We start from the raw sequence: 13,868 nt of genomic DNA, 5'->3' as shown, positions 1-13,868 counted from the left end.
CCCAACGTGCCCGACGTGATTGCGTCACTTCCGGGTGACGTAATTGCAGTCCGTGCACGCTTTGCGCACGCGCATGGACTCCCAGAACAAGACTGGACTCCCCCAATCTTCAACAGGTGAGGACTTGGCAACCCTAACTGAGCTAAGACAAAAAAATGTGTGAGCCGGAGGCTAAAAAACTGAGCTAGGTCACACTAACTCAGCTTAGAGGGGACATGGCTTGTGACCAGTGCTTGCAAATACATAATGCATTTGCAAGCACTGTTGAGTAGTAAGGCAATCACGGTTTAATCTCGTTTGGCACAGTTGTTTCTGTAATTCTCTCTCTTTGTTTATTCTGGGTTGGGAAACATCTGGAGAGGTGAGGGTTGGAGCCTGGGGAGGGGGTGTGGTTTGGGGAGGGGAGGGAACTCAGCAGGGTGCAATGCCACAGAGTCCGTCCTTCAAAGCAGCTGTTTTCTCCAGGGGAATGGACCTCTGTAGCCTGGAGATCAGCTTTGATAGCAGGAGACCTCCAGCCGGCACCTGGAGGTTGGCAACTCTGTGGCCCTCGCCACCTCTCTTTCTTATAGAGATGTTGCTGTTGATCAACTACAACAGTTCAAGCAAGGGAAGCAGGTTAGAAGGCCCTCCAGACCTTGATGCTTTGGTCAGTCCTACAGAACGGGCAGGGTTCCCAAGAAGTCAAACATGGCAACCGCAGCTCTAGAGCTGGAAAGAAAACATTGCGGAGCCTGCCATCTTGTGTGCTGACGGGAAAAGAGGCTTGGCAAGAAGAGCTGAGGAAGAAACAGTTTGCTAGGCTCTGTCTCTTTAATTCTGCATTGAGTTAGAGCTTCATATAATAATGTGAATGAGAAACCCTGTATTTTCAAACTGTGAAACTAAGCAGATTTCTCAAAGACAAAAACCTAGGGGGGGGGGGCTGTTGGTGGGCTTCTAAATTACTTTTGCAAGGCACTTACTTGAAAGCAAGTCCTTCTTGATTTACTGGAACTTGCCGTCAGCTAAGTGTGCATGGGATCGCATCCAGTTGCACTTAGTGCTACTTCGTTTCTGTAGGTATCATGTCACGTGAACTCATGATGCTGCCGTATACCGAATGAGACAGTTGGTCCATTGAGATCAGTATTGTCTGCTCTGACCGGCAGCGGCTCTCCAGAATCTCAGGTGGAGGTCTTCTACATCACCGCCCACCTGATCCTTTTAACTGAAGGTGCGGGGGCGAGGGGGAGGTTGAACCATGGACCTTCTGCATTGCAAGCAGATGCTCTGCTACCGAACCACACCTCTCCCTCTGTCGTATGCCCCCGTATCACATAGCTTCCATTTACTAGAAGGATATGTTAATAGTCGTTAATTCCCATAGCAAAGTTTGTGGCAGATTTCCTCACACTAAAGGGAAAAAAGGGGTCTAGCACATTTGTTCAGATCTTCTCATCTGCTCCTGACATGGCTAGTCATACAGGAAAACTCATTGAAAAGTTTTCTGATGAGCTACTCGCCCAGCATTTCAAAAGATAACCCCTTAGAGACCCGCCGAAATTGCTATAGATGTTAGCCAGCTGATCAAGGTGTAACGTGTGTTCTGTTCTCCTTTGTCATTAGGAGTGTGCCCCGGGCTATTACAGAGACACCAAGGGGCTCTTCCTGGGGAAATGTGTTCCGTGTAATTGCAACGGCAATTCAGATCAATGCCTCTCAGGGTCTGGAATCTGCATTGTAAGTATACAGAGTTCTTGCCAGCCTCCACTTCTCTAAAGGATTCCCTCCTCCATTTCCTGTATGTGTGGTCTCGTTGACACCATCGGAGTTGCTTACGACCGAGAGATGGTTTCAGGGCTGTTCTGCAGAATCGGCAATCCTTTAGCAAGCAGCGCCGTTCCAGGCAGTGATCCATCTGCTTTCGGCTACAGTGCTTGGGCTCCGTCCATCTCTGCACATCTCAAATAAAAAACTGTCCTGCCATTGTTTTATAGTACTCATAGAATCACAGAGTTGGAAGGGGGCCATACAGGCCGTCCTTTTATTTCCAAATAAAACTGACAGGTTATCATGTCCCACATCACCACGTACAGTGCATTTCAGCTTATCAGTAAGTACCTGAACACATAGATCAAGACTGAACTGTCTTAAGTAACTGATCTCTCAGGAGGACCAATCAAACAAATCATAGAATCTCATCATAGAATGAGAAAGTCGGAAGGGGCCATACAGGCCATCTAGTCCAACCCCCTGCTCAATGCAGGACCAGCCTAGGGTATCCCTGACGAGTCTTTGTCCAGCTGCTGCTTGAAGACTGCCAGGGAGGGGGAGCTCACCACCTTCCTAGGCAGCTGATTCTACTGTTGCACAACTCTTACTGTCAAAAAATGTTTTTCCTAAGATCTCGTCCGGTCGGTACCTTCCCGCTCTTAATTTAAACCCATGATTGCGAATCTTGTCCTCTGCCGCCAACAGGAACAGCTCCCTGCCCTCTTCTTAGTGACAGCCCTTCAAATACTTCAACAGAGCAATCATGTCTCCCCTCAACCTCCTCTTCTCCTATGTGACTCTCCCCTGCATTCAAATGCTTCATGTGGCATTGCATTGTGTTGATGATTGCTGATTTCTAGACACTTTCTAGGACAAAGTGAACTGTAATCCCCCTCCACTTCCTTAACGCTAAAAGGGTGTGTGTGTGTATCCCCCTCCACTTCCTTAACGCTAAAAGGGGTGTGTGTGTCACCCAATGATATTGATTGGCAGTAGATTCAAGACACACAAAATAAAGTTCTTCTTTATACTGTGCATATTTAATGTAAGGAATTCACTATCCTATGGGGTGGCAGTGGCCAGCAGCTTGGGTAGAAATTCCAGGCTCAGGAGCAAAGTACCTCGAGTTATTTATTTAGAGAATTTATATGATGCCTCCTCAGAGACCCTAGTGGAGGTGACTCACAAATTAAAATAAACGTTTTGGCCTGGTGCCCAAAGGAGAGTAAAGCAGGCAACAGGTGAGCCTTGGCAAGGGAGAGAGTTCCGAAAGTGAGGTGCCACCACTGGAAAAGCCCGGCCTCCAGTCGCCACCCTCCTCACTGCTGCAGGCAGAGTCACAGAGAGCAGGTCTTGGAAAGATCATCTTAAGTGACAGACTGGACTGTAAGGGAGAAGACATATCAGCTACTGAGGAGTAAGGAGTGAGAGAGTGCTGCTGTTTAAATACACCGTTTCTTTGGCATCCGAGAAGCCTTTGGCTGGCCATTGTTGGACTAGTTGGATTGCTGGTTTGATCCGGTGGTATCTTCATACAATCCCATGTAAAGGCATAGCCAAATATGCCCAAATAGGCTGGGGTGACAGAACTGTAACCACAGAGCTTTTGAAATGAGTTCCATTCTCTGCAGAACTGCCATTACAACACAGAGGGCGATCGCTGCGAGAGGTGTAAGGATGGTTTTGTGGCGAACTCTTCACTCGATGGATCTCTGCAGTGCATCGGATGCCCTTGTCCTCTTTCGGTTGCTTCTAACAAGTAAGCCTCTCATGCCGACCTCTCCCCCTTGATTAGTGTGTACGTCCCTGCTGAAACAGTTTCTCTTGTGTTGTGGGAAAGGATGAAATCGCCGGTCTTGTTAATCCTGGTTCCTTCGTTTTCTAAGACACATTTTCCGAAGCCCAGCTTTTGTTCATCCCAGCTGTCAGCTAGTAAGAAGAGGAAGGAATGACCAATATTAGGGACACTTCAGATGTTAAAGAAATAACGTGTTTGTATGCTGGAGGCTACTGGTTAGAGTGCGGGACGAGAGCTGGGGAGACTGGTTTGAAATCTCTGCTTGCCCTGAAACCTACCAGGTGACCTCAGGCTAGTTGTTGAGTTGGAACCCCCAGAGCATGCCGACTGACAAGGAAGATTTCCGTCAGCAGAACGTGACTGCTCTGCCTTCTTCAGCAGCCCAGAAATAACTCCCCAAATGCCGTTTCGGGGGTGTGTGTCCCTTGTCCCCTCCGAGAACAGTGTTTCTACAGTGGGAGAAGGGGAGCGAGATCATTGTGTTCCATCAGCAGAAAAACTCCATTAGATCCAAGTAGTTGTCTCTCAGCCGTACCTACCTCACAGGGTTGTTGTGAGGGCAAACTGGCTGCGGAGCAGGGGAATCCATGTACAGCTCTTGAGCTCCTTGGAGGAAAGGCAGGATAACAGTGCATGAAACGGAGGATACCATATGTGCCTGCAGTGGTGACCCATACCTGCTGCAGGGAATGTATGATGTAAGAAGTAGCCCTCCTGCAGTGCCTCGTTTGGGTACAATTTTACCTCCCTTATGAAGCAATAGTAATTCATTCGTTAATGCCAACAGTAAAATAATTCATTTCTCTACTGTTTACTTCAGGGAAGGAGGGGTTTTAAAGTACTGCTTTTCCCTGAGGTTTCATTCACCGTTGAAAAACATCAGGCGCTGCCCAGAGAAGTAAAATGAAAGCAAGATAGTTTTTATGATCCACAGAGTGTGCTGAGAAGACGGGAACCTTTGTGCTGAACAAGGTTCTAAGTCCCTGCCTAGTTTGGTCATCTCTGCATGGACTTGGGCAAATTAAATGCTTCTCATCCTTAGCGTTACCTCCATAAAGTTGGAGTAGCAGCCTACCTCAGTGGATGGTTGTGGGATGAGGAGATCTTTGTCAATATACATACCAAGAATTTGGGGGTGTTTTTTCCTCTCTGCATATTGTCACTAGTCAGTTAGCCTTTATTGGCATAAGAAAGAATTACAAATATATATATATAAAATGTGTCTAACTGGCTACTACACATTGAGAACAAAATAACTGCCATGGGTATCCCACAGGACTCATTCTTTATTCTCCCTTTTATGGGCACTTTTCAGATGATAAAACACAGAATCCTTGATATTGAACTACAAAGGCTATACAGCTTAACCAATAAATCTTGTTCCCTCCTCAACTTTGAGATTCTCCTTAAGGTAGGCCAAATGGCTTGATATTTCTCTGATATACAAGTTCCACAACAGCGTAGAGCCTTCTCTCTTGCAAGATAAAATTGACAATGCAGGCAAATATGTGAAACTGTCTCAACACATCCGGAGTTACAGTGGCAAAGTCTAGCCATATATACTGTGTTACTCTATTTCCCATGTAGGATTGCTGATGGTATTACATTGAATCTTGCAAGAGAGAAGGCTCTACGCTGTTGTGGAACTTGTAAATCAGATAAATATGAAATCATTTGGCCTACCTTAAGGAGAATCTCAAAGTTGAGGGGTGAACAAGATTTGTTGGCTAAGCTTTATAGCCTTTATATTTCACTATCAAGGATTTTGTGTCGATCCGCACTCCGGGGGCAACTTCGCTATTAGATATATAGATGAAATCATTTGGCCTACCTTACGGGGAATCTCAAAGTTGAGGGGTGAACAAGATTTGTTGGCTAAGCTGTATAGCCTTTGTATTTCACTGTCAAGGATTCTGTGTTGTATCATCTGAAAAGCGCCCCAAAAAGGGAGCATAAAGAGTGAGTCCAGTGGGATGCCCATGGCAGTTATTTTGTTCTCAGTGTGTAGTAGCCAGTTAGACACGTTTGACTCAGTGGGCATTTGTTGTATAAGGCTCCCGGGGTCTACACTGTAATGTAAACGCAGCCACGATTTTACCGTCATAAGCCACGCACCACATTCCACAGAATTCCATCCAGTTTTAGACATAATGCTGCATAAGGCACACAGCGTGGCATTCCCATGATTTTTCGGAGAAATTTAGATTGAACGTGTTCAGTGGAGCCATTAAGTGCAATTATCCATACTGGAATACCATAGAAGAGTTGGGGGGATTCTAAGAGGCAGTTCAGACATTAATAATAATAATATACTTTATTGTCATTGTACATAGTACAACGAAATTAAGGTGCAATCATTCGGTGATCTACAAGCATACTCATATACACTCACAAAACCATACTCATATACACTCACACAACCATTAGGGTTCACATTGCAACTTAACCACCAATGTCAACAAAACCACCAAATTCCAATTCATACAGCATTTAAAGCAATAATAGCTCTCGAATAAAAACTGTTTTTTAATCTGTTTGTCCTTGTTTTGATTGTCCTATATTCAGGAAAGTAACGTAATACAGTCCTCCTGATGCTGTACAGTCCTCCTGTAATGAGTTTGGGAAATAAGTGCATTTCAGAGGCCCTCCTGTCCAAAGCTCCCTGCACATAGAAAGGCAGAATGTGAAGAAGAAAGGTTCTCCCTGAAGAGCTAGTTTTCCATGCAAGGAGTATTTGATCTGGGGCACAATTCAAACGTGATTTTCTGAAGAGGCAACATCTCAGGAAGACATCTTCTCTCAGTGTTAGCACTGAAGTCTTTCTCAGCAAGGCATCTTGCTGTCGCTGAGTGTTGGACTTGTACGCTCCCTGAAGCCTCGTTCAGCTTTGTGATGATATTTCACTGACCAGATGCTCAGTCTGCCTTGGACTTCTTTTTCTTGCTTGGCAAGTATTAATAGTGCTTTTCTCTCTTACTCTTTCCCCAGCTTTGACATTGGTTGTGTCCACAAAGGCTCTACCACTCAGTGTCTCTGCAAGCCCGGCTACGCTGGAGTTTCTTGTGAACGGTAAAGTCATCACCTAGATCAACTGTGATGCTTCCCTCCCTGAGAAGCAGTCTGTTTCCCTGCCCCTTCCAATTCCCACGAACTCTGCTGCCACAAGAATCACACTGGATCAGCGTTCAGTTAAATCCAGTGAGCCTTTCCCTTGAAACGATTCATCTTAGGGTTCAGAAGAACTCTTGAGGAAACAATGTTTATACAATAAAATGGATAACTTTATCATAAGAAACATATATAAAGTTCAGAATATTCCTGTACTTCTTTCACCATGTAGCCCAGTACAGGAGAGGAAAAAAATGTAAACCAGTCAAAGGGAAGACTACAGTACAAAATACAAAACAATAAACCTTACTGATCCTATCCCAAGTATCCTCCTTTCTTTCCACAAAAGCCAGCATGGTGTAGTGGTTAAGAAGAGCAGACTCTAATTTGGAGAATCAGGTTCGATTCCAGTCCTCCTCCGCATGAGGCCTGCTGGGTGGCCTTGGCCCAGTCACAGTTCTCTCTGAACTCTCAGTCCCATCTACCTCACTAGGTGTCTGTTGTGGGGATGGGAAGGGAAGCTGCTTTGAGACTCCTTCTGATAGAGAGAAGTAGGGTATAAAACCTCTTCTTCTTCTTCTCCTTCTCCTCCTCCTCACTTTACCGAACCCAACCTACGAAGCCTAGCCCTTCCTGAACAAGAAAACAAACCCCTCTCTGAGTGTAGGGTTGCCAAGTGGCACTTACCTCCTCCGCGGGGGACTCCCGGGTGGCTCCCGGTGCGCGTGCGCCGCATGCACATCACTAGGAAGTGACGTTATGACGCCGGGCACGCTGGGGGCGGGGCCACGACCATACAAGGGAAAACCATAGAGTGGCCCCACCCCCAGCGTGCCCGGTGTGCCCGCGTCACTTCTTGGTGACGCACACGTCAGGGAGGAGTTCCCCCCGGGGCCTGATCCGGCGCCGCCGGGGAATGGGCCTTTGGGGCGGGGGTTTCCCCGCCCCCCGGGGGGACTTGGGATCCCTATCTGAGAGTCCTGATCTGTCTGTCTGTCTATCATCTATCAGTCATCCAATCAGAATGTTGACTCCTGGCTGTTTCTCATTGGTTCTTTCATTCTGCCACTAAAAGTTTCCTCTCTCTCTCTCTCTCTCTCTCTCTCTGTCTCTCTCTCTCTCTCTCTCTCTCTCTCTGTCTCTGTCTCTGTCTCTGTCTGTCTGTCTGTCTGTCTGTCTGTCTATCTGTCTCTCTCTCTCTCTCTCTCTCTGTGTGTCTCTCTGTCTCTGTCTCTCATACACACACACAATTACACTTCCCCCTCTTCCAGCCTCTTTCAGCCACTTGGTTTTGTCTGAGGGAGTCCAATGAGCCGCAGACACCTGCAGGCAGATATGAGAGCTAGACCCACAAGGAGGCTGCCATTTTGGCTCTTAACCGCTGAATGCTTATCTAGATCATCTGATAGGGGAGATGACAATGGATTGCAGATCTAGGGCAGCTCCAGTGAGACTGTACCTCTTGGAGTTCCTGAAGACCCGCTTTCTTTTTTGTCCATAGGTGTGCTCCAGGTTACTACGGGAACCCTTTAGTGATTGGAAGTACCTGCCAGCCTTGTAACTGCAATGGGAACACCGACCCCAACATGCTCTTCAGTGACTGTAACTCATTGGACGGATCCTGTACGGGCTGCATGCACCACACAGCAGGGCGCCAGTGTGAACTGTGTGCTCCCGGTTATTTTGGCGATGCAGTATTTGCAAAGAACTGCTCTGGTAAGTGTGACCCAGCATGGAGAACTGGCTGCACTCCTTATGCACCTGTATCAGCTCTGAAGGCAAGGTGCAAACAAAAAGTGCACTCATGAACTACAGTCGTGGGATATGGGAAACTGAGCCAAACCCACCTACAAAGCAACACACCAAACAATAAACCAAGAATCTATTACAAGAAGAGATATCATCCTAGTAAAACAATTCTGTTTCAGTAAGTATGTACATACGTGCCATCAAGTCACAGACAACTGATACAGACCCCAGAAAGGAGCTTTCAAGTCAAGTGAGATTCAGAGGTGGTTTCCCATGGCCTTCTTCTGCAGAGTCTTCCTTGGTGGTTCCCCCACCCAGGTACCGACCCGGCTCAGGTTGTGAGATCTGAGGAGACTGGGTTGTGCTGTGCTGCCATCCCTCCCCTATAATACATACATAAGAAATATGTGTTAAAAACACATCATACAGAACAAAGTAAGATTCAGGTGGTTAGCCATGTTGGTCTGAAGCAATAGAACAAAGTTTGAGTCCGATGGCACCTTTAAGGCCAACAAAGTTTAGTTCTGGGTATAAGCTTTCATGTACATTTACGTGTCTTCAGATATCTGAAAAAGTGTGCATGCACACGATAGCTTATACCCAGAACTAAACTTTGTTGGCCTTAAAGGTGCTACCGGACTCAAACTTTGTTCTATTGCTTCAGAACAACTCTGTCTTACTCTGTCCAGTCCAACTCTGTCCTATTCAGAACAACTCTGTCCTAGAAAAAGAGAATACATAGATAAACCTCATGTAGACCAAGTTCATTTCAAATAATCTTCAGTGGTTTCTAGAAAATGATATTGATTCACAAAAGTACATACACGTATATGGTAAAACACGATGATTATAAATGCAGTAAAAAAAAATTTCAAGCAAAGAATGTTTTATTGAAAATATTTTGTAACAGAATAACAGAAAGAACATTAATCAATATAATATCAAGGTTCCAATATAATATCAAGGTTCCATAAATACAGTAAATAGTTGGACTAAGCCCCTTCAATAACTCTTTACAGGCCTTGTTTTGGAAAACCGCAATATACCATTTCCACTGTATAATATATTGGCAAGGTCACTAAAGTGCCATCTGTCAGTAGCTGGTGGCATATGTTGACAAAAAGATAATTGGCCCCTGGACCCCGGCTCAGGTGCCACTTTCGGGCCTGGAAGTGCCCCATTCAAAACGAAGGTCGTCCCTCTGGGATGCTGCAGAGTCTTGGGGGGTGGGTGGGTATCTTGTTGCATTTCAAGCAGGGGCGCCAGCCAAATCTGAAGTAGTTCCTCATGCTATATGTAGCTCCTTGCAGGAATCAAAGGCGTAGGCATCTGATGACTCCACATGGGGCCTCCACCAGGTATAGAGGAAGTGACTTGCATATTGTGGAATACAGTATAAGCAGCCGCTGTGGAATCAATAAACAGACCTTATGGCCCAGAAGTGATAAGGTGGAAGTTTTTTAACCCTGTGGGACCAGAGCCTTCCAGCAGAAGTCATGCCCCATTCCCCGGCAGTTCAGCATGGGCGGGTCAAACACCACCACCGCCCGGTGAAGATGCTGGCCATCCCTGGCCTACATGGTGTAGCGGTTTGGTGTAGTGGTCAAGTGCGCAGACTCTAATCTGGGAGAACCAGGTTTTATTCCCCACTCCTCCACTTGCACCTGGCTGGATGACCTTGGGCAAGCCATAGTTCTGGCACAGCTGTTCCTGAAAGAGCAGTTTCTGTCAAAGTTCTCTCAGCCCCACCTAACCTCACAGGGTGCCTGTTGTGGGGAGGGGAAGGGAAAGGAGATTGTAAGCCACTCTGAGACTCCCTTAGGTAGTGAAGGGTGGGGTATGAATCCAATCTCCTCCTCTTCTTCTTCTTCTACATAAATTGATCAGGTGCTCCTGATTAATTGGACAGCAGATTTGGAATTCCCCCCCCCCCCTAAGATGCAGTTTCCCTGCTGTCTGCCTAGGTATCTCACACTTCAAAACAAATCATGCTTCCCCCCTCCCCCTCTGCCCTTGCAGAATGCCACTGTATGTCATGTGGGACTGAATCATGTGATCCTAGGACTGGCCAGTGTCTCTGTAAGCCCGGAGTGACAGGTCAGCGCTGTGACCGCTGCCAGGTAAGATGTGACTTAAGTATTCTACAGTGCCCCACCCAGACTCCCAGTACCCGTAAGTGTATCTTATTGATATTTCTTTCCTTGCTCTGTAACGTGACAGTTCTTGTCAACTGCAGTGGTGTGGACACAGTCTGAAACTGATGCCACTCGAAGCTTGAGAGTTGGGGCGTGGGGGCACAGCACTGATGATGAAAGTGGGGTGTGACCTGCATTCAGAACAGACGGCTCCCAGCTTCTTTTGCTTGGGAGGGCTGGTTAAAAAAAGGGGGGGGGGCAGCTGTGAAAGATGTTAATGGATGGTGGAGAAGGGCAGGGCGAGGGAAGAAGGTCTTTCTTCCATAGACCCTCCTCCCTCTCTAATGCCAGCCTAAGCTTCTTGCCCTTGAGTCGCAAGCTCTGTTGACATGCGGGGCACATTCTTCACCTGAGTTAAGAAAAGCCTGGCCTGGAACGGGAGGGGTCTGCCATATCCCCTCTCAGAACTTGCCTCTGTGCAAATGCTGTACGATTTGTATTTATTAAGCACTTCTGACTGACGCTGAACTGCAGGCTGTGGAAGGTCGGTAGTTCAGCAGTTCGAGACCCGGGTGCCACATGACGGAGTGAGCTCCCATCTCTAGTTCCAGCTCCTGCCAACCTAGCAGTTCGAAAGCAAGGAATTGCAAGTAAATAAATAGGGACCACTTCGGTGGGAAGGTAAAAGCGTTCCGTGTGCCTTGGTGTTTAGTCATGCCGGCCACATGACCACGGAAACGTCTTCGGACAGCGCCGGCTCTTCAGCTTTGAAACGGAGATGAGCACCGCAACCCTAGAGTCGGATTCGACTGGCTTTCGAGCAAGGGAACCTTTTACTATGATCTCTTTAAAAAGCATTAATATGGAGTAGATCAGCTACTGTAGCTCCCCCCCCCATTGTATCTGAGTCATGGTGACCCAGTGAGGTTTCCAAAGCAAGAGATTATTCAGAAGTGTTGGAATATATATAGATATATATGTGTGTGTGTGTGTGTGTGTGTGTGTGTGTAAATTCAAGTGGGTAGTCATATGGTTCTGAAGCAATAGAACAAAGTTTGAGTTGAGTGGCACCTTTAAGACCAACAAAGATTATTTCTGGGTATAAACTTTTGTGTGCATGCACCCTTCTTCAGATACAGATCTAAAGAAGGGTGCATGCACACAAAAGCTTATACCCAGAATTAATCTTTGTTGGTCTTAAAGGTGCCGCTCAACTCAAACTTTGTGTTGTGTGTGTGTGTATAAAATCGAAGTATATTATATATATATACATATATATTACATATTAATGCTTTTTAAACACACATATATTATTTGTATGTATGTATGTGTGTGTATGTGTATATATATGTATGCATGTATGTATATGTATGTATGTATGTATATGTATGTATGTATATATATAATATTAATACTTTCTAAAGAAATCATATCACTTCTGATATTCGGTGGGCTCAATTTTCCATCATGTCTAAACCATTGATAGACTTACAGCTCAAACCTATGTGTACCTACTCTGTAGAAAATCCCATTATGTTTAGTGAGGTTTACTACCAAGTTAGTGTAACCTTACTGGCTCACCCTCCAGGATTAGTCTTGACCGCACTGTCAAATCATTGGCTGTCACCACATCTTGCAGAAGTGAATTCCGTACATTAATTCCGTACATTAATTATGTGTTGTGTGATGTATTTCCTGTGGTCTGTCCTGGATCTGTGACCAATCTTTTTGGATTACCCTAAATTCTGCAATTAAAAGGGGAGAAACGTCTGTATCTGCTTTCTCTGCCCCTTGTATAATAACATAACTCCTGATGTTAATATGTCTCCTATTTGGCACTGGTAGGAGGAAAGTATGGAATCTCTTAATCATAGATAAGGTACCTTGGCAGTTTCAAGTTCCAGGCCACCAATAGAGGATCAACCGGGGGACGGACGGACGGGGATGTCCGCTCCCTCAACCAAAAGCCCAGCGGAAGAGCTCCGTCTTGCAGGCCCCGTGGAACTGTAATAAATCCCGCAGGGCCCTGATCTCATATGGGAGCTCATTCCACCAAGTAGGGGCCAGGGTCGTAAAGGTTGAGGCAAGTTGGACGGCCGTGGGGCCGTGGACTATACACACATAATATATATCCATAATATATATATGAATGCTTTTTATATTAATGCTTTTTACAGAAATTTTATATGTTTTATATATATAAAATGTAAATAAAATAATAGAAACAGATATCGATCATACTACTGTGTTTACCCTATTACTTTCTGAATGCTTTGTTTTTATGTAATAAACTTAAAAGAGTTATACTTTTAAAGCTGATTTTAAAAGCAAAGGAAATCCCTGAAGAGGTCAGCACTGTCGTGGCTGCTTCTTACAAGCTGGGAACTAACTCTGGGTCTTTCTCTCTCTCCCCCCCCCCCCTTTAGGAAGGGTACTACGGCTATGAATCATGCGCTGGCTGCCAGAGGTGTGAGTGCGATGCTGGGGCTGTGGGCTCAGACTGCCACCCTCAGAGTGGCCAGTGCAGCTGCAAACCGGGCGTGACGGGCTCCCGTTGCCAGCAGTGCGTCCCGGGCTACTGGGGGCTCAGCACCAACGGCTGCATGAGTGAGTATCCTTTCACCATTGATAGGCCCACTGGGAAATATTCAAATTTTTGTTGCACAGCCCAGAGGCATGGATACTTTAAATGGCCTTTGCTCGGTTTAAAAGATGCCTCCCCCCTTTTAAAACTAGGGTACTGCCCTGCTAAAGGGCAGTATCCAGAGAGCTATTCCCCTAATTGGCACAGTGTGCTTGGACCAGCTGATGAGTACGCATGAAACTGCCTTCTACTGAGTCAGACCCTTGGTCTATCAAGGTCAGTATTGTCTACTCAGACTGGCAGCGGCTCTCCAGTGTCTCAGGTAGGGGTCTTTCATGCCTCCTGCTGCCTGATCCTTTTAACTGGAGAGTCCAGGATACAGAACTTGAAACGGTAAAAGGAGCTTCCATAGAGAGGCAGAATGGTCTGTAAGTAGATATACACAGAAATTAGATTCAGGTGGGGTAGCCGTGTTGGTCTGAAGCAACAGAACAAAGTTTGAGTCCAGCGGCACCTTTAAGACCAACAAGGTTTAATTCTGGGTATAAGCTTTCCTCTGCATGCACACTTCTTCAGATACTTCTTCATAAGGGTGTGTGCACATGCCCTGACCTGGATAGCCTAGGTTAGACTGATCTCGTCAGATCTCGGAGGCTAAGCAGGGTCAACTTTGGCAAGTACTTGGATGGGAGACCTCCAAGGAATGCCAGAGGTGGGAGGCAGGGGCAGGCTTTATTCA

At 46.1% G+C, this 13,868-nt stretch overlaps 1 protein-coding gene across 1 annotated transcript in view; it reads left to right on the top strand.

Moving 5' to 3' along the window:
• Positions 1 to 13,868, top strand: part of LAMA5 (laminin subunit alpha 5) — a 317,451-nt gene that overhangs the window by 239,567 nt on the left and 64,016 nt on the right. The window contains exons 42-47 of the mRNA XM_015425665.1: positions 1,609 to 1,722; positions 3,387 to 3,514; positions 6,542 to 6,622; positions 8,163 to 8,377; positions 10,430 to 10,530; positions 12,972 to 13,152. Of these exons, the coding sequence (XP_015281151.1) occupies positions 1,609 to 1,722; positions 3,387 to 3,514; positions 6,542 to 6,622; positions 8,163 to 8,377; positions 10,430 to 10,530; positions 12,972 to 13,152 (820 nt within the window). The remainder of the gene's footprint in view (positions 1 to 1,608; positions 1,723 to 3,386; positions 3,515 to 6,541; positions 6,623 to 8,162; positions 8,378 to 10,429; positions 10,531 to 12,971; positions 13,153 to 13,868) is intronic.

The sequence above is a fragment of the Gekko japonicus genome, unplaced genomic scaffold (genome assembly GCF_001447785.1).
Source record: "Gekko japonicus isolate JY-2015 unplaced genomic scaffold, Gekko_japonicus_V1.1 scaffold1202, whole genome shotgun sequence".
Lineage (NCBI taxonomy): Eukaryota > Metazoa > Chordata > Lepidosauria > Squamata > Gekkonidae > Gekko > Gekko japonicus.
This window is presented reverse-complemented; position numbering and strand designations above follow the sequence as displayed.